Source organism: Schistocerca serialis, chromosome 8 (genome assembly GCF_023864345.2).
Source record: "Schistocerca serialis cubense isolate TAMUIC-IGC-003099 chromosome 8, iqSchSeri2.2, whole genome shotgun sequence".
NCBI lineage: Eukaryota > Metazoa > Arthropoda > Insecta > Orthoptera > Acrididae > Schistocerca > Schistocerca serialis.
In genome coordinates this window covers 298,167,827-298,191,613 of record NC_064645.1, presented here as the reverse complement: position 1 = coordinate 298,191,613, position 23,787 = coordinate 298,167,827, and the positions used below count along the sequence as shown (strand labels likewise).

The 23,787-nt window shown below is 45.6% G+C and overlaps 1 protein-coding gene across 1 annotated transcript in view; it reads right to left on the bottom strand.

The window, feature by feature from the left end:
• Positions 1 to 5,453: 5,453 nt before the first annotated feature.
• The window catches only part of LOC126416975 (uncharacterized), an 86,225-nt gene continuing 67,891 nt past the window's right edge, over positions 5,454 to 23,787 (bottom strand). Inside the window, exons 2-3 of the mRNA XM_050084857.1 lie at positions 18,738 to 18,899; positions 5,454 to 5,525 (exon numbers count right to left, since the gene is read on the bottom strand). Coding sequence (XP_049940814.1) covers positions 5,454 to 5,525; positions 18,738 to 18,899 — 234 coding nt within the window. The remainder of the gene's footprint in view (positions 5,526 to 18,737; positions 18,900 to 23,787) is intronic.

Sequence of the window (23,787 nt, the reverse complement as noted above, 5' to 3'; positions counted from 1 at the left end):
GCAATGAACAAAAGCGCGGTCAGTCATTGGACGAGGCGTCTGTGATAATCGCAACAAGGTCACGCAAACCCGTCCGATTTCTGACAATCAAAAATCCCGCCGCTCAATTGGACGTCTCTGTTGGTAGTGTTGGTGTTCTCTCTCCCGGGACAAAGATCAACTCTGAAGTGTATTGTGCTGCCCCCAGTAAATTGAACAAACAAACGTGTTCGTCGCCACAAAAATGCAAACGAACTACGCCTTGTCCATACAACGCAAGGTCTCACACGAGTCTGCGCACCCAAGGGGGGCTCACTGGACTGTTCTTCCCCATCCTCCCTACAGCCTATATCTTGCACCTTACGACTTCCTTCTCGTTGGCCCAATGAAGGATGCACTCTGCGGGAAGCAGTACGTGAATGATGCCGAGGTTATTGGTGCAGCATGACGTTGGCTCCGAGGTAGACCAGTAAACTGGTATGCGGGCATACAGGCCTTCCTGGTGAGGTGGCATAAGGCAGTCGTATTGAATGGAGATTATGTTGAAAAATAGGGTTTTGCAAGCAAAAGAGCAGGGAATAATATGGTCTATTCAAATCCTGAATGAAAACCAAACTGCTTTCAGAAAAAAATGCTTACAGTACTTTTCCCACCTTTGGGACGGTGGGTGCTATGTAGCAGTCAACATCCCCACAATTTATTACCTCTACGGGATATAGCTGCAGTACTTGTCCCACATTTGGGAAGGTGGGTGCTATGTAGCAGTCAGCATCGCCACAATTTATTACCTCTACGGGATATAGTTGTCAATAAACGGCCTCAGCTGAATGTGTCACTTCTGCAGAACCTTATGGATTCTCTTCTTCGCCTGTTCTCATGATAAAGGTGATATTACACGGTATTCGCATTACGTTTATTTTTTTTATTTTTTGTGTGTGTGTATGTGTTCATGACTTGACAAGGGCAAAGCGACTGCAAGGTTTGGGTACCTGGGAGTGCATAACATTAAGGAAATTGATGAAACAGAACAATGGAACAAGTTTCAAAAAGATAGATGGTGTTTAGTCCAGAGGTCTATCTCCAAAGGACACAAGGGGTGCCTATTTCCAGAGAGTGGAATGGGAAGGTACGTCTGAACGGGTCGAAAGCTGGCTGCCAGGAGAGCGCCAGGTCGGTCCGGCCCTATCTTGCCAGTCCATCTGCGGCTCCCAGGTGACCTTTCACAGCTCTCTCATTGGTTGGTAGCGCGTACGTTAGAAGCGTACACCCGTCGGTGACATTTCACTTAAGCGTCACCCCGTCAGGGGCACTGGCTGTGAGAATGGTAAGCATGTAAGCGAGGCGTGTGTTGGTGGCGATAACCAGTAACGAACTCTGCAGTGAAACATAGTCCTTCTGCACACAGGACGAAACTTGGAAAAATAAAAAAATTAGATAAAATTGATTGAAAATAAAGTTTTTCCCACTCAGTTTCCCAGTCACTCTCATGCATAGCAGAAACTGTGCTGCACTCAAAGTATATATCCTAAAAAAAAAAAAAAAGAAAAGAAAAGAAAGAGAGAAAGAAACGACGCAGCACGAAGGAATTATCCGAATTGGACGTGATGCACATGTACAGGCAAACAAATAATTTCAACTTCAGAAAAATTGGATGATTTATTCAAGAGAAAGACCTTCACAAATTGAGCAAGTCAACAACGCGTTGGTGTACCTCTGGCTTTTATGCAAGCAGTCGTTCGGCTTGGCGTTCGTTGATAGATTTGTTGGATGCCCTTTTGAGGGATATCGTACCAAATTCTGTCCAATTAGCACATTAGATCGTCAGAAATCCCGAGCTTGTTCGAGGGCCCTGTACGTAGTGTTCCTAACGTTCTCAGCTAGAGAGAGATCCAAGGACCTTGCTGGATAAGATAGTGTTTGGCTAGCATGAAAAAAAAAGCAGTGGAAACTCACACCGTGTGCGAGCGAGAATTATCTCGCTGAAATGTAAGTCCAGGATGACTTGCAGTGAAGAACAAAACGGAGTAGAACATAGCAGACGTACCGCAGTGCTTTAAGTGTACCGTGGATGACAACCAAAGAGGTCCTGCTGTGAAAAGAAATGGCGCCCCAGACCATCACTCCTGGTTGTCACCATCACTCCTGGTTGTCTGGCTGTATAAGTCAGTTTGCTATCCCACCGCAGCCCGTGGTATCTCCAGACAGGTCTTCGGTCGGGATTCTCATTAAATGGAGTGTAATTGTCTTCGGTGGTGGGACCTGCTTTGAATTGAGTTCCGATGAGCAACGAAGACATGTCTGGAGACGCCCCAAACGGTGGTGACTGTCGCCACCATAAGGCCCAACAACCAGTAGTGATGTCTGGTGTGGCATTTCATTTCATGGCAGGACCTCTCTGTTATCATCTGTGACATCTTTATAACACAGCAGTACGTCGACGATATTCTACGCCTTGTTTTATTGCTCTTCATGGCACGTCATTTGGCACTAACATTTTTGAAAGATAATGTCCGCTTGCACACTGCGAGAGCTTCTATTGTTTTACTTCGTGCTTTCCAAACATTAACTTGGCCAGAAAGGTCGCCGAATTCTCTCCATTTGAGAAGGTTTGGAGCATTATCAGAAGGGCCCCCAACCAGCCCGTTTGGATCGAATATGACACGATAGTCTTCAGGAGTATATCCAACAACTCTGTCAATCAATGCCAAACCGAATAACTGCTTGCATAAGGGCCAGAGGCGGACCAACACGTTATTGCCTTACTCAATTTGTGAAGCTTTTTATTATTAATAAATAACCCAGGTTTTCTATAACATTTACTGATTTCCGTCCCATTCGGGTAAGTCCCTTGAGACACATTTTTTTGATTGGGTATGGTGCACATGAACATCGAATATACAGTACTGATTGCTTCCACACGAGACTGCATTGTAGATTATGTATAAACGTTGTGTTATAGTACTGAGGCTGCACGCCGAATTTGAGACAGAAAACTGTTGTTCATGTACACTATGTGCAAACACCAGTTTACTCTACATGGAAGGAATTAAAGCCAAATTAAAACACTCTGATTGCGGATACACCCATTTACGGTAAAATGACGTGGAAGTAGCAATTCGTTGTATGAGTATCACATGAACAACTGCAATAATGTCACGACTGACTTTAATTTCCAGCAAAAAATATTCAATAACACATCACAAAGGATACATGGATATATGAATTGCGAAGAATATATTTACCTATTCTCAGTACAAGGATAATGACTGATTGGGACTGTGTTACGAGTTAAATATCAGTTTTATTACGTTTTCAAGTTTATAATGGCGTATACATTCCTGGTTAAATAGCATGTATGCCATGTGAATTTCTTGTAGTAGATATTTTTCCAGTTTGATGATGGTCCATGATCCAAACCGGGGGTGAATAAATTTATTGTAAGATAGCGCAGAGTGTAACATGTATTTCTCCAATTTTATAATTTGACTGTGAACTAAATCCAGTGTACTATATGAAAGTTTTGTTATGTTCTTACAGTATACATTCCAAACGTCACTCCTTGGCACAGATGACTTAATACACCAGTTCGTCTGTGTATCCACTGTTTCGGACAACCTCATTCCGACTCATCTTGTGGTACAGGCCTTTCCAAGAAGGATATCGTCAACATATTCACAGGAGCCACTCTTTCCAATTTCACATCAGGCATTGTAAGAACGTAATTAGTGGAATGCTTACATTACAAGATTCTAAAGACACACATTTATTAAAAAAAACGTAAATACTCCATTTCAGGATCGATGTATAATGGAAGACTGTAATATTCCTGTCGGCGACTAAGTCCAGTTACACAATGCAGTGTCTACCCTGTTGTTAAAACTGTAGAAGACAATTTGAGCTGTAGCGGCTACTGCTGTGGACAAACTCGACGACTCTCTCGCCGGATGACTCCGTCGAATACCCTGGTGAAAAACACAAGCTGCTAGCAAAGCCAGAGCGCAGAACTTCCGTAATAGCGTGGAGTGATACTGCAGCTCCTTCCTAACGGCTACACCAAACGAGTGACGATATATATACACTCCTGGAAATTGAAATAAGAACACCGTGAATTCATTGTCCCAGGAAGGGGAAACTTTATTGACACATTCCTGGGGTCAGATACATCACATGATCACACTGACAGAACCACAGGCACATAGACACAGGCAACAGAGCATGCACAATGTCGGCACTAGTACAGTGTATATCCACCTTTCGCAGCAATGAAGGCTGCTATTCTCCCATGCAGACGATCGTAGAGATGCTGGATGTAGTCCTGTGGAACTGCTTGCCATGCCATTTCCACCTGGCGCCTCAGTTGGACCAGCGTTCGTGCTGGACGTGCAGACCGCGTGAGACGACGCTTCATCCAGTCCCAAACATGCTCAATGGGGGACAGATCCGGAGATCTTGCTGGCCAGGGTAGTTGACTTACACCTTCTAGAGCACGTTGGGTGGCACGGGATACATGCGGACGTGCATTGTCCTGTTGGAACAGCAAGTTCCCTTGCCGGTCTAGGAATGGTAGAACGATGGGTTCGATGACGGTTTGGATGTACCGTGCACTATTCAGTGTCCCCTCGACGATCACCAGTGGTGTACGGCCAGTGTAGGAGATCCCTCCCCACACCATGATGCCGGGTGTTGGCCCTGTGTGCCTCGGTCGTATGCAGTCCTGATTGTGGCGCTCACCTGCATGGCGCCAAACACGCATACGACCATCATTGGCACCAAGGCAGAAGCGACTCTCATCGCTGAAGACGACACGTCTCCATTCGTCCCTCCATTCACGCCTGTCGCGACACCACTGGAGGCGGGCTGCACGATGTTGGGGCGTGAGCGGAAGACGGCCTCACGGTGTGCAGGACCGTAGCCCAGCTTCATGGAGACGGTTGCGAATGGTCCTCGCCGATACTCCAGGAGCAACAGTGTCCCTAATTTGCTGGGAAGTGGCGGTGCGGTCCCCTACGGCACTGCGTAGGATCCTACGGTCTTGGCGTGCATCCGTGCGTCGCTGCGGTCTGGTCCCAGGTCGACGGGCACGTGCACCTTCCGCCGACCACTGGCGACAACATCGATGTACTGTGGAGACCTCACGCCCCACGTGTTGAGCAATTCGGCGGTACGTCCACCCGGCCTCCCGCATGCCTACTATACGCCCTCGCTCAAAGTCCGTCAACTGCACATACGGTTCACGTCCACGCTGTCGCGGCATGCTACCAGTGTTAAAGACTGCGATGGAGCTCCGTATGCCACGGCAAACTGGCTGACACTGACGGCGGCGGTGCACAAATGCTGCGCAGCTAGCGCCATTCGACGGCCAACACCGCGGTTCCTGGTGTGTCCGTTGTGCCGTGCGTGTGATCATTGCTTGTACAGCCCTCTCGCAGTGTCCGGAGCAAGTATGGTGGGTCTGACACACCGGTGTCAATGTGTTATTTTTTCCATTTGCAGGAGTGTATTTCCTTGTCGACGGCGACCTTTGCTGAATACTGGGTACTACGCTCCTGGAAATGGAAAAAAGAACACATTGACACCGGTGTGTCAGACCCACCATACTTGCTCCGGACACTGCGAGAGGGCTGTACAAGCAATGATCACACGCACGGCACAGCGGACACACCAGGAACCGCGGTGTTGGCCGTCGAATGGCGCTAGCTGCGCAGCATTTGTGCACCGCCGCCGTCAGTGTCAGCCAGTTTGCCGTGGCATACGGAGCTCCATCGCAGTCTTTAACACTGGTAGCATGCCGCGACAGCGTGGACGTGAACCGTATGTGCAGTTGACGGACTTTGAGCGAGGGCGTATAGTGGGCATGCGGGAGGCCGGGTGGACGTACCGCCGAATTGCTCAACACGTGGGGCGTGAGGTCTCCACAGTACATCGATGTTGTCGCCAGTGGTCGGCGGAAGGCGCACGTGCCCGTCGACCTGGGACCGGACCGCAGCGACGCACGGATGCACGCCAAGACCGTAGGATCCTACGCAGTGCCGTAGGGGACCGCACCGCCACTTCCCAGCAAATTAGGGACACTGTTGCTCCTGGGGTATCGGCGAGGACCATTCGCAACCGTCTCCATGAAGCTGGGCTACGGTCCTGCACACCGTTAGGCCATCTTCCGCTCACGCCCCAACATCGTGCAGCCCGCCTCCAGTGGTGTCGCGACAGGCGTGAATGGAGGGACGAATGGAGACGTGTCGTCTTCAGCGATGAGAGTCGCTTCTGCCTTGGTGCCAATGATGGTCGTATGCGTGTTTGGCGCCGTGCAGGTGAGCGCCACAATCAGGACTGCATACGACCGAGGCACACAGGGCCAACACCCGGCATCATGGTGTGGGGAGCGATCTCCTACACTGGCCGTACACCACTGGTGATCGTCGAGGGGACACTGAATAGTGCACGGTACATCCAAACCGTCATCGAACCCATCGTTCTACCATTCCTAGACCGGCAAGGGAACTTGCTGTTCCAACAGGACAATGCACGTCCGCATGTATCCCGTGCCACCCAACGTGCTCTAGAAGGTGTAAGTCAACTACCCTGGCCAGCAAGATCTCCGGATCTGTCCACCATTGAGCATGTTTGGGACTGGATGAAGCGTCGTCTCACGCGGTCTGCACGTCCAGCACGAACGCTGGTCCAACTGAGGCGCTAGGTGGAAATGGCATGGCAAGCCGTTCCACAGGACTACATCCAGCATCTCTACGATCGTCTCCATGGGAGAATAGCAGCCTGCATTGCTGCGAAAGGTGGATATACACTGTACTAGTGCCGACATTGTGCATGCTCTGTTGCCTGTGTCTATGTGCCTGTGGTTCTGTCAGTGTGATTATGTGATGTATCTGACCCCAGGAATGTGTCAATAAAGTTTCCCCTTCCTGGGACAATGAATTCACGGTGTTCTTATTTCAATTTCCAGGAGTGTAGTTTCGTCTGGAGTATATGCAGTCCCGGTCACCTTACGTGTCTGTAAGGTAGTCTACGTGGCAGGTGTTACCACTATGGGGTCACAAGAATTTCAGCTCAACAAATAACTTCAAGGCCAAACACACGCCTTCAGTTTGAACACTGAAGGCGTCCGTCAAATACACTCAACCATATTTGCTAAGCTGACCTTTCTGCCAAGGATAGACGCTTCCAATTTTCTAAGAACAGACCAAAAGTTTTATATATTACACTGGAATTATTGCACAATCACATGAGAAAGACTCAATGGTTTGGAAATATACAGACCCGTCAGGAACTAGTCACCATTAAGAAATATGTATGCAACTGCACCATATTAGCCAGCGCGATTGTCGAATGCGCATGGGGTTCTGCTGCTCCATTCTAATGTGACATCGGGACAGTAACTTTTTCCTTCAAAGACTTCTCTTTACCGATGAAATTATCTTTAATAATCACGAAGAGCTGAATGTAAAAAATACCCATTATTTGTCCACTAAGAATCCGGACTGCTTGATGGGAGCTGAACATCAGAGGTAGTGGAGTGTGTACGTATGATGCGAAATTATTTGCGAGTACGTGACAGGTTGTTACTTCACTGAAGAAAGCTTAACGGGTAAAAGATACAATTTCTTATCGGAGCGTTATCTGTTCTCCTGCAATCTCAAAATACGTTGATGTCTACGGTCTCAGCAACATAGGTGCTGCCTCATTACTCTACGCGTTTCCCGCTCTTTCCTGATCAATCAATAGAAAGTGAAGGCGTTGTCAGTTGGCCTGTGTGTTTGCGTGACTGGAAGCCAGTAGACTTTTTCTCTAAAGTAAAACACTATCAACAAGTTCCGACGGCGCAAGAGAGTTCAAAACATCTCATCGTTGCAGGATGTTCAATTATATCGAAAGAATTTCTTCAGTCTATCCTGAAGTTGATGCACCGGCGGCTGCAGATGTGTATTGTGGTAAACAATGGGCATTTCGTATACTTGATGAGAGAAATGGAATTTTACGGAAGTGTTTCCTTTGTTATTGCTTTTATCTTGCTCTCATGATGTAATTTGTAATGTGTTTATTTTTATATTACACTCACGACACGGAATTATTATTTAACAATTTTTGTAGTTCAGTTACCTCCTTTATAAATACATCCAATTTTTGACGAGCACTTTTCTGTCAATGTTCTTTCAGAAACAGGTAGTTACTGGTGCCAGCCGGAATGGCCGAGCAGTCCTAGGCGCTACAGTCTGGAACCGCGCGACCGCTACGGTCGCAGGTTCGAATCCTGCCTCGGGCATCGATGTGTGTGATGTCCTTAGGTTAGTTAGGTTTAAGTAATTCTAAGTTCTAGGGGACTGATGACCTTAGAAGTTAAGTCCCATAGCGCTCAGAGCCATTTGAACCATTTTAGTTACTGGTTAATCATCGTTAGATGCAACATCTTTTGCCTTCCAGTTAGTGTGTCGGTCCGAACGTATCTAGCCAAGTGTGATTACTACCAGTTTTATATAAAGTTTTTCGCCACTATTCTGCTTTTGTAAGTAAACTCTCGTAACTGCTTAAAGATGGAGCAGGCAATTCCGTATAACAACACGATCTTTCGCATTAACCAGCAATCAGTTTTTTGTTCAAAACAGATAAATCCCACGTTCTAAATATTTTAAGTACTCCGAAACTAGCAACTGATTTTTTCAGATCAAAAGCCGTTGATTTCGTCTCTTTTCGAACGGTACCAACAGAAGAAATTACTATAATATAATTTGAAAAGGTAAGTTGAAGGAAGGAAAGAGGATTAGGGCTTAACGTCACGTTGACATCGAGGTCATTAGAGACGGAGCACAAGCTCAGAATGTTTCAGGGTCGGAGGTTCTGGGAAAAAATCGGCAGTGCCCTTTCAAAGGAAACGAAGTTGATACCGTTATCTCCGTTACTAATATAGGTTTGAAAAGAGGCTATAAGTCACTTAGTGAGGACTATTTCATAATTAATCTCGGTAAACACAAAATTGCGTTTCCTTAACGATTCAGTAATCTCTAAAGCTCAATCACCTAAAATTTAAGAGTACGAACTGCATGAAGATTATATTTTCTTTAACGTCTGTCTGCACTCGCTGTGAATAGACAATGTTCTTGGCGTGTTTGAGCTCATCCCGAGCACCTTTCCAGCTGTTGCATTGACAGACTGTCACTGAATCGTTCTGAGAGGAAAATAGAAAGTTTTATTTGATGCAATTCCTCTGCTTGTCTCTGAACATGGCTGTTATGATACTATGTATGAAGATTGTGTGTTCTATTTCACAAAAACTGTTCCTGAATTTGTGTTGGTTAGAGCAGAGCTCCCAAGCCCACACAAGACGAATACTGACGGAAGGAGAAAAAAACACTGTGTGAGAAAACAACTCACAATCCCCTGAACGTTCTCGATGGGGTACAGGGTGAAAATTATTGAAGTATATGAAATAAAATCGTCATAACTTCTGAACGGTTTGCGTTAGGACGTTCAAACTGCATGGTTGGCCGCGGGGCATGTTGGGAATTAGTATGCTCTCGATAGTTTAGTTTAGTGACGAAGCTGACTTTCATCTGAATGGGTTCGTCAATAAGCAAATTTGGCGCATTTGGGGGACCGAGAATCCGCATTTCGCGGAGTCTCTCCACCCTCAATGGGCGATTGTGTGGCGTGCAATGTCCGGTCACGGAATAATTGGTACGATATTCATTGATGGTACGGTAACTACCGAACGGTACGTGAATGTTTTGGAAGATAATTTCCTCCCCGTCATCCAAAGTGACCCTGATTTCGACAAGATGTAGTTCATGCAAGACGGAGCTCGACCCCTTCGAAGCAGAAGAGTGATGCCCTGGAGGAGAAATTTGGGTACCGCATTCTTCCTCTGGAGTACGAAGTCGCCACTGGCATTGGCCTCGATTGGCCGCCACAATCTCCGGATCTGGACACATGCGACTGCTTTTTGTGGGGCTATACTAAAGACAAGGTGTACAGCATTAACCCCAAAACCACTGTTGAGTTGAAAACAGCCATCCAGGAGGTCATCGACAACATCGATGTTCCGACACATCAGCGGATCATGCAGAATTCCGTCTGCCCCATATCATCGCCAATGATGGAAGACATATCGAACTTGTTATAACCTAAATCCTAATATCTGTATGACGTTTACATGTTGAATAAAGTGTGCGCACGCCGTAGTTTGTAAGCATTTTAAGTTTTCTTTTTCCCTATAGTTCAGTAATTGTCACCCTGTATGTCTTGCATTTGTTTCATTACTGACTTAGCCGTCTCTAAGATATGAACAATGGAACGGTATTATTTGATAATTCCTCAGTACTTCTACATTTGAGTAGAGCACTCTGAACTCAAGATGCGACATTTATGAGAACAGATACATTATGATCATCGCAGACACTGATGCTTTAGGGCAGACCCACTCACGGGGATCCTCTGACTTTCGTTCGTTTCGTGTAAGTATAATACCTTTTCGCTCCCATCAACACTGACAAGTTAAAGACGTTCATAATAGAACTACTAGACACAATTCCCGACTAATTTCAACGACCTGTTGTTCTTGCAAAAGGTCATATAAGTGTTTGTAATTAATGTACGGGTAGCTTCGTATGACGTATTAAATGACTTGTGAAGCAGTTGTCTGTTTCATGATAGAATTATTCCTTGTTATTATCTCAAAAATCCGCCTCAGTTGCGAACTGTTACAGGTCTTAAGCCAGATTTCAACTAGAGTAATCTCGCCTTCTTCAGAAGCATAAATACATGCCAGAATAAGGCACGGTCAAACATAAGAAGCTAAAGTATCGTGGTACCATGTCAAGCTACGTTACTTAGCTGAGGAACAGCCCCGGCCCCACTTTTGGAAAGCGGTAGGTTAGCCGCGGACGCTACGTTGGAAAATGTTCAAATGGCTCTGAGTACTATGGGACTTAACATATGAGGTCATCAGTCCCCTAGAACTTAGAACTATTTAAACTAACCTAAGGACATCACACACATCCATGCCCGAGGCAGGATTCGAACCTGCGACGGAGGCAGCAGCGCTGTTCCGGACTGAAGCGCCTAGAACCGCTCTTCCACAACGGCCTGCCGCTACTTTGGAACTCTGGGTAAAGGCCAGTAACATTTTCCAACTGTGGCGGATTTTTGACATAGTAATTTATCACAGTTGCTGACAGGGCTGCAACATGTTAAAAATTCTTAGATTCCTTGTCATCTTTTGTTGCTGAGATCGTGAATAAAACTATAAATTCTGTTGTAGACCAGGAAATTATATTGTACATAATATCCGTTTTCGATGAAAATACTCAAAACGTGGCCAGGTTAAATGAATCAGTGTGTATCTTCTCGCCATGGAGTCTAACATAATATCTTTGCCTTAGGAGGGCGTGGTTCGCGCGGAGATCGGAGGTGAGGACAGTGAGACCATGAAGGTGAAACATTTCATTTGAGGTGAGGTGGCCGAGATGGAACGTTGCGGCGAGGTGAGTAATGTGCCGGCAGTTGATGGCTAGTATGAGTTCAGCAGCTAAGTCACCAGTCCTGGACGTTAGCGATGTCAGAAAGCGACACTCAGGCGGGTTCCTGGGGTGTAACCTCGGCTGCCGCCGTCTGCAAACCTTTGGACGTGTGGGGCGTGTACCGAGGGAAGCAGCGTGTTTTGTGCTTCAGCGATCGACCTGACCTGCAGGCGGATGGCGGACCGCCGTGAAGTAATGTGGCAGCTCCACGCTGTGCTTCCTAGACCGTTGTACGGATACGTCTGGTGATCTTTCGATTTGGTTTATCGTATGCGAGTGAGCCAAGCATCGGCACTAGACATAACTACAACTGCCATTTCCTGCACCAGTACTGTGACCGTTCACTCCGGCGGTGTTCTAGTTGTGTGTTCGAGGCTCACGTCCGGTTCCATATCAGACTGCTGGTTATTGATCCCGCCTCTGTGTCTAGGCAGGAAAGTTGTGTGTTCTCCCTTATAAAACTGCTGTTTTTTTTGTTTAAAGCTCCGATTTGAGTGTTATTTGCCAAGTTCGGTCTCAACTTCCTAGCTGGCTACTGAAAGGGGTCGGATTTGTAGCGCCGTGCATTTATATACAGTATTAAGTGGGTACATATCATGATCCACGTCCTGCATGTACCATTACTGGAGCGCACAATTTCACCTATTTTCTTATTGAGTGTTTATAATACAGAAAATTTCCGCCACGGTAGCTGAGTGGCCAGCCGGGACGGTAGCTCAGCGTGTTCGGTCAGAGACCTGGCATGTCTCTGTAATGAAAAAACTGAGTAAAAAGATCAACAACGAAATTCAATGGATGTCATGTGAAGTCAGATTCGAGCAAATACAACGAAAAAAAATGAAAAAGAAAGAGGTCAGCTCGACAGACTGTCAATCCTAAGGGACCGGGTTCGAATCCCGGATGGGTCGGAGATTTTCTCCGCTCAGGGACTAGGTGTTGTGTTGTCCTAATCATCATCATTTCATCCCCATCGACGCTCAAGTCGCCGAAGTGGCGTCACATTGAAAGACTTGCACCAGGCGAATGGTCTACCCGACGGGAGATCCTAGTCACCTGACATTCAATTCACATTTTTTATTAGAAAAATGTAGTGTGCTGATTTTATTGTTTGCAAGGGCGGGTTTCTTAAACTTAATTATTTACTTACTCTCATATTGTTTACCCATCGTCCAAGTGGTGCGAGTTTGGAACATTTGTAGTTGGCAGTCGAAATTCCTGCTCGATAATTGTATTAGGAACAGTGTTTAGATTTTGACTGCCTTACAAGTTTCATTGGTTCCGCTTCGTCACCTCAATGAAAAATTATTTACTTGTTTCTCTTAGTAGTAGTCTGATCGTCGTGCGGCGTTCGGTCTAGAGTAGAGGTCTGCTTCAATTTCTGTACTAAATTCTGCATTTCTTTAACTAGGCAAGCATTTGTGTTCCTTTTGGTGGGACTTGAGTGTCTTAATGATTGCGTTCTTAATGCAGCTCTCCTTTTAAGTTTTTTAATTTGTAGCTCATGTAAACTGTTGAAGGTTTAGACGGCTATTTTACCGACTGAGTAATTACTAGATGTATTTACTAGACTGTTTATGCAGGTATGGCTCGCCCAATTGAACAGTTGTTAACCTTACTGCTTGCATACACTGTTGGTTTTGAACTGGCCAAACACTAGAAGACTTAAGATCTGTTAATTTCATGAAGGTTCTCACTGAATTTTTGTACCAATTGCGACGCAATATTTAACATCAGTTTTGTCTGGTTAATTCTCTTGCGATCTTTACGCACCTACGCTATCCGGCGTTATAGTAATTTTCTCATATGGTGCTTATTTCTGAAGCATACTTCTGTATTGGACTGTAACTTTTAAAGCCTCTTTTATTGCACTACTACAGCTTTTTTTATTTTATTTTATCTGTTTGCTATTAATGAATCTGGTACAGTTTTATGATTGTGAATTATTCTGTTTCTTAGTAGCCAGTACCACTCAAGGTGTTTTTCCAATACATGTGTAATGAACCAAACTTAGTGTGTTCGTTAAAATAAAGAGAAATTTCTCAACACGAATAATGTTCACCTCCCTTTTCCCAGTCCTTCCTATCATAAACATCATTCGCTGCTGTTCGACAGAAACCATCTACATCTATATCTACGTGATCATTCCACTTTTTATCGGCAATAGCACAACCCAACAATAGCTAAGCTCTTTTACTATACAGGGTGAAGCGAAATTCGCGCACTCAGGCTTCGCAGAGCGACTCCTCACATGCCAGCGATAAAAAAAATGTCTCTCACAAAATTTCATCCGGCAGAAAAAGGACGTTAAAGAGCGGCAATCTGGCAACACTCTAACCACATGTAAGGTAACTATCTCTGTCAGCAGATCTTCATTATGCTGTACAGTACGTGCAGTGGATAAAGTTTTAGGTTAGCATGCAGAAGCTCGAGGGTTGGATCCTGGGTGGAGGCATATCCAGGTGGTACGGTATACGGCATCTTAATCGTCAACAGCGATTGCAGCGGGTCCTCTAGAAAACATTTGCACATACATATTACAATTGTAGAAACGGAAAATTGGTCAACTTCTAAAGAAGCTCTTTCCACGTTGAGGGCGTGAATTTATTCACAGCACATCGTATACTAGATGCGAAACCCGTTTTCTTTGTATCCTCCTCCAATGGTCCCATAAATCAGTACCAACAATTATTCTTGCCTCGTTCAGTTCCATTACATTTCGTTAGGGCCTTACGTTACTAGTAGGACTAGCAACGTGCTTTGTGAATAATGTCCGAACTCGGTTACTATTTGTACGTGTTATCACCATCGTTTCACTAATAGTGTCTTTCAACACTGAGTCAGGTAACAGCATGCTGTTTAGCATGTATCTCAATGCATTATTATTATTACATAAGCTACAGGCCTTTTATCAGACCTCGCGAAACATTCATGACTACTTGTTCTTCCTGTTCTTCCGGTACTCCTTCATTCGTTCACTAAAGGCTCTCTTCCTTTTTTCAGTCCACTTTGGCCTTTGGGCTTTTGGTGCTGTTTTCTCCGAAATCACTTCGCACTTGCACACCTTGAGTCTATAGACGCCTTTGTCCATGACGTCCGCTGAATCTGAATTCTTTCCAGATCAGTTTTGACTTGTGCCAACCAGAGTATAGTGGTCTTGAGTTTCTGGATGTACCTGAGGATTCTGTTGGTGGGTCTGGTCTGTGGAGTCTGCTAATGTGTCCACAAAATTTTAGTCACCTCTTTCTAATGTCCCCTGCGATGTTGGAGAACTTCTCTGTGCTGTCCCTGGTGTGAAACTTATATCCTTCGTCAGCGAGATTTGGCCCAATAATTTTCCCAATAATTTTTCTTTCCTGTGTGAGAATTATTTTTATTTTTATTATTATTATTATTATTATTATTATTATTATTATTCTGTGTTTGGGACTGTAGAAAAATAATGTCTATTACCGTTAGGAAAACATTGTAATTCGAACCCGAACATTTCACAATTAGCGGTGTCGGGATGAATCATGGTGAACAATATATGTCAGAGGGGTAGTGTGCGTTAGGTGGATCAGTGCGAGGGCTGACAGCGTGTTTATACCGTACGCGCTGTGCACCAGACAGTGACTAACACCGAGCAGAGTAACGCGACCGTGATGGACTCCAATGTAAATTCGTACAAGTATCAAATTTTCTCATTGTAAACCTCTAAACCAGTGTGGCAGACGTATGGCACACGCAAACGATGAATATGTGGATATGCTTCTGGTTCATGGTGCATCTGATAACCGGGCTGGTGTTGCCGCTCGTGATTATGCTGCTAGATATCCTCGTCGACACCATCCAGATAAAAAGGTGTTTCGTCATCTGGAGCTGCCCCTTCGGGAGTCAGGTTCTCTCTTTCCACCATCACGTGACAGAGGTCGTCCACGGACTCGCCGTACTCCGGCTACTGAGGAATCTATTCTGGAGGTCATACACCAAGAACCTCAGCGAAGTACACGTAGTATAGTAAGGCAGCTGCGTGTCTCGCAACGCATGGTCGTTAACGTGCTGCACCCCTGTCATTACGCTTTCATGCAACACCTCCATCCTGCATACCGCCATCAGCGGATCCAATTCAGTGAATGGTTCCAACAACAACAGGAGGCCAACAGTGACTTCGTGACACCGTAATATGGTCAGATGAGGCATCATTCACTCGCGAGGGTGACTTCAATATACACAATGCCCACCATTGGTGTGAGGTTAACTCGCACGTCACCCGCGACCGTGCATATCAAGTTTGCTTTGGTATCAACATCTGCGCTGGGCGACAGGTGTTTGGGCCCCTACATGTTGCCCGACAAGTTGACTGCGCGAAGGTGTCATGCATTCCTCTCAAACTCAAATGGTTCAAATGGCTCTGAGCAGTATGGGACTTAACATCTGTGGTCATCAGTCCCCTCAACTTACAACTACTTAAACCTAACTAACCTAAGGACATCACACACATCCATGCCCGAGGCAGGATTCGAAACTGCGACCGTAGCGGTCATGCGGTTCCAGACTGAAGCGCCTAGAACCGCACGGCCACACCGGCCAGCTCCTCTCAAACTATCTGCCTGATGGACTGCAAGATGTTCCACTACATGCTCGGCAGAGGATATGGTTCCAACATGATGGTGCACCTCCACACTCTTTAATTAATGTGCGACAGTATTTGGACAAAACATATCCGTGGAAATGGCTCAGACTTGGAGGTCCATTTGTATGGCCACTGTGTACGCCTGACCTAAATCCCCTGGATTTCTTCCTGTGGGGACATCTGAAGGAGTACATATACTCTACTCCACCGCCGAATGTGGAAGGATTGGCAGTCCGTGTTCATGGTGCTCTTCTTACTACAGGGTCCAGAACTGTATTGCGGGTTGCGCAATGTTTGTACGTGCAGTGAGGTCGCTTTGACCATCTGTTGTTCTGAGGACAACGTATTCTGTTGTGAAGGTCATTCAGTCATGAATATGGACATTACTATTGTCACTGGTTGTTGATGTGTGCCATCTGAGTGCTCATATTACATGTAGCATAAATTACAAGATGTTGCGTTATTGTACTGCGCTATCATCTTCAGCATCTCGAAATTGATGTTTTCGTAGTTAATCTGTCCTATAACAGGTCATTTGTTTCAACTGTTTATTTCTTATTTGTCTAACTACGTATCTGTTATGTTCAGCGTTACAAAATTTTGTAAATTTAGGATGCATATGACCTAAGTAACCGTGTATATTACAGTATGAAATGTCAAAATGAAATTAGGAAATAAAAAAATTGCGTATCAACCCACGATCGAACCGTCGATCTCCTGCATGCTAACTGAAAACTCTATCCACTGCACCCATTGTACGGCATCATTAACACGTGCTGTCAGAGATAGTTAGCATACATGTGGTTACAATGTTGCCAGATTGCCACTCTTTAACCTCCGTTTACTGCCGGATGTACTCGCGGTCGAAATTTTGTGAGAGACATTTTTTTATCGCTAGGATCTGAGGAGTCGCGCTGTGAAGCCCAAGTGCCCGAATTTCGCGTATATACACTCCTGGAAATGGAAAAAGTAACACATTGACACCGGTGTGTCAGACCCACCATACTTGCTCCGGACACTGCGAGAGGGCTGTACAAGCAATGATCACACGCACGGCACAGCGGACACACCAGGAACCGCGGTGTTGGCCGTCGAATGGCGCTAGCTGCGCAGCATTTGTGCACCGCCGCCGTCAGTGTCAGCCAGTTTGCCGTGGCATACGGAGCTCCATCGCAGTCTTTAACAATGGTAGCATGCCGCGACAGCGTGGACGTGAACCGTATGTGCAGTTGACGGACTTTGAGCGAGGGCGTATAGTGGGCATGCGGGAGGCCGGGTGGACGTACCGCCGAATTGCTCAACACGTGGGGCGTGAGGTCTCCACAGTACATCGATGTTGTCGCCAGTGGTCGGCGGAAGGTGCACGTGCCCGTCGACCTGGGACCGGACCGCAGCGACGCACGGATGCACGCCAAGACCGTAGGATCCTACGCAGTGCCGTAGGGGACCTCACCGCCACTTCCCAGCAAATTAGGAACACTGTTGCTCCTGGGGTATCGGCGAGGACCATTCGCAACCGTCTCCATGAAGCTGGGCTACGGTCCCGCACACCGTTAGGCCGTCTTCCGCTCACGCCCCAACATCGTGCAGCCCGCCTCCAGTGGTGTCGCGACAGGCGTGAATGGAGGGACGAATGGAGACGTGTCGTCTTCAGCGATGAGAGTCGCTTCTGCCTTGGTGCCAATGATGGTCGTATGCGTGTTTGGCGCCGTGCAGGTGAGCGCCACAATCAGGACTGCATACGACCGAGGCACACAGGGCCAACACCCGGCATCATGGTGTGGGGAGCGATCTCCTACACTGGCCGTACACCACTGGTGATCGTCGAGGGGACACTGAATAGTGCACGGTACATCCAAACCGTCATCGAACCCATCGTTCTACCATTCCTAGACCGGCAAGGGAACTTGCTGTTCCAACAGGACAATGCACGTCCGCATGTATCCCGTGCCACCCAACGTGCTCTAGAAGGTGTAAGTCAACTACCCTGGCCAGCAAGATCTCCGGATCTGTCCCCCATTGAGCATGTTTGGGACTGGATGAAGCGTCGTCTCACGCGGTCTGCACGTCCAGCACGAACGCTGGTCCAACTGAGGAGCCAGGTGGAAATGGCATGGCAAGCCGTTCCACAGGACTACATCCAGCATCTCTACGATCGTCTCCATGGGAGAATAGCAGTCTGCATTGCTGCGAAAGGTGGATATACACTGTACTAGTGCCGACATTGTGCATGCTCTGTTGCCTGTGTCTATGTGCCTGTGGGTCTGTCAGTGTGATCATGTGATGTATCTGACCCCAGGAATGTGTCAATAAAGTTTCCCCTTCCTGGGACAATGAATTCACGGTGTTCTTATTTCAATTTCCAGGAGTGTATATTCTGTAAGCCTGATTTATTTTATGGTCCATTGCCTGCTAACAACCAGCAAACTGTTAAAAATGTTTTTAAAACAAGCCCAGCTAAAGTTTCATATGTGCAACAAGGGAAGGCAGTTTTCGCATGAGTGCTCCCTGTACTGAACCTATAACATAAAACGAACAATTTAATGTGACAGTAAAGCGACGTGCAGGGAAACGATTGTGAATACACGAACTGGCATGTGTACGTCAAGGAGAAACCTCACCGAGACGAAGGATTCCCTGCAGAAGGGAAACAGCCCACCGGCGGTGATGCGCAGGGGGAGCTGAGCACGGGTCATGACAATCAGCAGCGACTTCCGGACAGATGCGGGGAATCCTTGTAGTGACGTCACCGCTGAGTAGGCTGCCAGATTGACGTTCTCACTCTGCAAGAAGGTACAATCACATAAGAGCTACCGCTACCCAACAACAAGCGAAAAAAGCGATTGAGTATAAATTCTATTAGACAAGATATCCGTTGTCAATTAATCGATCGCAGGTATTGGGTGTTTATAATTAAACTGACGGCGTTCCAAGTGCTGCAGTTTGGGCTGTACACATCTCAAGATGCTGAGACATCGTACGTATGTTCATTAACGGTGAACTGTAGAGTATGCTGAAAAAATAATAGTTCAGATTTCTACAGTAGGTGAAAATATGGTGTTGTAAGAAGTCAGAATGTGGTGTGCGCGCAGGAAAAGGGGAGGAATGATCAATCATATGATAACGAGGTTCTGGCAACTTATTAGGACATGGTTACAAGTTATAACATCAGTTCAATACGGACTCCCAACACAGCAACATGCTGCATCTGTTACACAGAATGGTCGAACATATCCGGAGTAATCAGCGCGATATGTCGTCGTATGCTATCCCGATCACTAAGAGTCTGGCTACATCCCTGATAGACACGATCTTTCAGATATCCCCGCAACTAGAAGTCACATGGACTTAGATCGGAGGATCTGGAAGGCCGCACTTTTGGAAATTGCCTGGAGATGATGCAGTCTTCACCAAAAATTTCTCTAAGTAAATCCTTCACCTGGCAAGCGACATGTGGTGCCGCCCCATCTTTCCTGAAAATAGTGGTGTGGGTCCATTTGCGTTCTTGCATAGCTGGAATCACGTGTTGCACAAGGAGGTTCATATGACGTGCAGATGTCACTACACACCTAACAGACTCAGGGGGTGTCGTCTCTCCGAAAAAAAAGAAAAAAAAAACGAATCAAGAATGAATGAGCTTGTGAAAGCACACTACACAATCACATAAGCTGAGTGCAGTGTGTGTTCCTGCACAGCACGTGGCGATGTAGAACCCCATAAGCGACCGTTCTGCGCACTCACAGCACCACGTAAAGTAAAATGTGCCTAGTCCGTCCAAACAATACTCTCCGATCACATGTCATCCATTATGATGCTTGCTAACAAAGCAAAGGGCAAAATTACGGCGTTGTAGCCTATCTTGGGGCTTCATTTTGCGCACATTCCGAATCTTATAGGGACATCAGCGCAAAATGTGGTGCAAAATCTCTCGAACTGTTGGTCACGTGAGAGACAATCCCTGTGACATAGCTCGAGCACTGGTTGCAGATTTTGACACAATTGACTCAAGTGCAGCACGGTCGGCTGTAGCTACAGCAACTTCATCAACAACTGCTATGCGAATGGGCCACCTCCATCTCCCTTCTGCACCACCTAATTCACGTTTCTTCGATTTTCTTAACCACATTCTTTAGCCCATTTATTGACATGGGACCTCTTCGCAGGTGTTTCTGTCGCCGATATTTCTGCAATGCAGCGCCCTTATTGCTGCCGTTGTGATAAAAGCAACTTAACCAGCAGCGCATGGTATTCTTTCTCAATAGGCATTGCGTTTCGTATGGAAAAACCTCAACCTTCAACCTTCTTAATCCTTTACACCAGCAGTCATCTCACACACGAAATTAACATGCATCGCCATACTGACGTCAAAACAGGAAACATTTCACATTCTGGCTGCTTACAGTACCACAGTTTCACCTCTTTGCAGAGAGTGGAACTATTTCTTTTCAGCGTACTCCGCAAGCGCACCAGTCAATGAACGTACATAAGAAATTTCAGCATCCTACGACGTATACAGCCTGCACTGTACCACTCGAAACATCGCCAGTTTAATTGAAGCCACCTGCTACTTAAAACATGGCCAGACATTCAAAACATAAAGACTTTTTCCAAGTTTAAATTACAAAAAGCAACTTTCATATAACATCAACTCAGCAAAAATATACGAGGTTTGGAACTTAAATAGTGGCAACTATTTACTCACAACCGATACTAAAGAGTTACATGTTTGCACCTGTTACTGTCCTTCAAAGTAGTCACCAACGTTGTGTAGAACCCGTTGCCGGCGATGTGGAAGGCGTAGTGTACCGTTAGCAGAGCCTGTTCTGTTGATGGCGCGAGTTGAGCGGTCTAAAGTTATGGTGATTCTCGTGTACGACTGTGATGGTGTTATCCTAACGCATTACGTTCCTCTGCGGCAGACCGTCAGTTCACAGTATTACTGTTCGTTTTTGGACCAGCTTTGCGAAAGAAGCGGCGACACTTTCTTCGCAAACTACCCATCATTTTATGCGCAGGCTCATACAGTGCAACCTGTGGCTGCTCTGTTCGGTCAATGGGACTGGGAAGTATTGTATCATCCACTTTACTCACCAGACTTCTTGTGATTTTGATTTGATTCCGAAGATGAAGGAACCTCTTCGTGGCATTCGCTTCAGAACTGTTCCAGAGATTCTACAGGCAGAAGACCGCTCCATTCGGACCATCAACAGAACAGGTTCTGCTAACGGTATACTACGCCTTCCACATCGCTGGAAACGGTTTCTACACAACGCTGGTGACTTCTTTGAAGGACAGTAACAAGTGGAAGCATGTAACTCTTTTGTATCGGTTGTGAATAAATAGTTGCCACTATTTAAGTTCCAATACCCGTATTTAACCTTCTGGCAAGAACTCATGATCCATTATGCTGTTGTAATCTATGAACACAGAAAGCATAGTCCTCACATTTGACCACACAGCGTCCAGTCATACTTTGCACTGAGGCAGGGGCGCCCTTGTTGTTTCATGTCTGTAGGGGCAAAATATTTTCCCCATACTTGTGATTTAGAAATTCTGAGGACATTGTTATCTATTCCTTATTTCCTCTTCATTCTCGTACAATTATTGGAATTTTTAATAGAGATACTGAGTTTGACTCACCCTGTTGTTGTGCCATTTCATTGTATGTAGTATACTTTTCGATTGTCTCACTATTATTTTCGGTTTTCATTCGTTTATTGTACACGAAAAAACGTAAGAATATCGGTCATTTTTTTCACTCTGTTGACCATGCTTTTACATCTCACAATGCACAAAATTCTAAGTAAACCATAGTCATGCACCACTGCTCACGTACAGCTCTTGTTGTCTAAGTAAACATTGCGAGACAACATCATTCACTGCCCACTAGATTATCACGCCGTTCCGTTCAGATGGTTTTCGTAAAAGCACGTTATAGGGAAGTCGTAATAGCGCTGCAGTGAACATAGGACATGACTGTCACAGCTAAGGCAATTGTCCTTGTTATGGTCAATTTCACCCCATCCCCTCCCCTCCCCTCCCAAAATTTTGCTTTTGAGCAGTTTCGCTACATAAAAGCGTCAATTTCATCATGTGTTATCGCTCTCAGCCAACCTCATCATGCACTGTTGTTGAAATGAAATGTGTGTGAAATTTTATGGGACTTAACTGCTAAGGTCATCAGTCCCTAAGCTTACACACTACTTAACCAAAATTATCCTAAGGACAAACACACACACCAATGCCCGAGGGAGGACCCGAACCTCCGCCGGGACCAGCCGCACAGTCCATGACTGCAGCGCCTGAGACCGCTCGGCTAATCCCGCGCGGCGCACTGTTGTACACGGTCAACCTCCCACCTCCATCTTTGCTCTCGGCACTGTTGCTCTCAGCCAATAACTGCCGCACCCCACTGCTCTCGGGCAACCTGCTCACGACCATTATGCCATTTAGTGAAAGGATCGTAAATAACTTGACCATTTTCGTGGCGCCAAATACATAAATTGGTACCATAGGTCTAAAAATTCAATAATTGGCAGGAGAGACTGTAAAATTGGTTGGAAATTGTAGGATAGTCCATAATGTTGGTAAACTGCGAGGATAGTCAGTGCAATTGGCAGTAAATTGGAAGGTTACAGCGTAAAATTGGAGAATAGGTTGGAAAGCTGTAAAATTTGCTGGAAATTGGTAGGGCATGGCATAAAATAGGCAAATTGACAGGACGGGCCATAAAATTGGCAGGAAGATGGTAGAATAGGCAGTACGATACGCAAACCAAATAAAAGTAAATTGCACAACATCTCTCTACCCGAAACACATCTCATCTACTGAACAAATGCCCATAATTCTTGAGGTATACATTTTTGTCCCCATGTTTACTAGAAAAGTTTTGTTGTTTTGGTCCATGCTATCTCCTCCCAAAATATAGGAACAAAGAGCTTGCTGTAAAAGAGATTTGTTTCGTAGTATTGAAGAAGAAGTGCTCATAGCTCTTTACGTACGAATTTTAAAGCCCATGTTCACTACGCTTCCTTGCTTCGAATGACAGTTCCTGGCACATCCCTGAAAATCGAGTATTTCTCCTGGGAGAGTCTGTATATGACCGAAAGTATCTGGACATTAATATGAGATCTGCCTACTCGTCACCGTGTGTATAAATTAATGCCGTGATGGTATATTCTGCAAAATGGCGGTATATATAAATGTAAGGTACTTTGGCATTACAGTGTGTATAAATTAGTAACAGCTTGCAGTATGGCGCTTAATATCAGTAGAAGATATTTTGACATTACAGAGTGTGGTTGAATTACATATTCTGTGAAATGGTGGAAAATTTTGAAATATTTGTCCACCAACGTATAAGATTCCAACATATTCATCTCAAAGTGTAACATCGTTTTTAAATGTGGTTCTTTCGAGTTGTTACATGTCCTGCATTTCAGATTCTACAAAATGGCGGATAATGTTAATCCATCCACTCGTCTAGGCGAATTGTGGGTGACTGGGTGCTATCCTACTTCAAATAGTAGCTACCATTACAAAAATTAATGGTGACAAATTGGCACACGCAATTTCCACATCTTAGTTAACAGAATTAGCAGAAAAGTACTAGGCATTTTTCTGCAAGCATTCCATAAAAACCCGCTCTACGTGCGAAACATTACAAGAGTA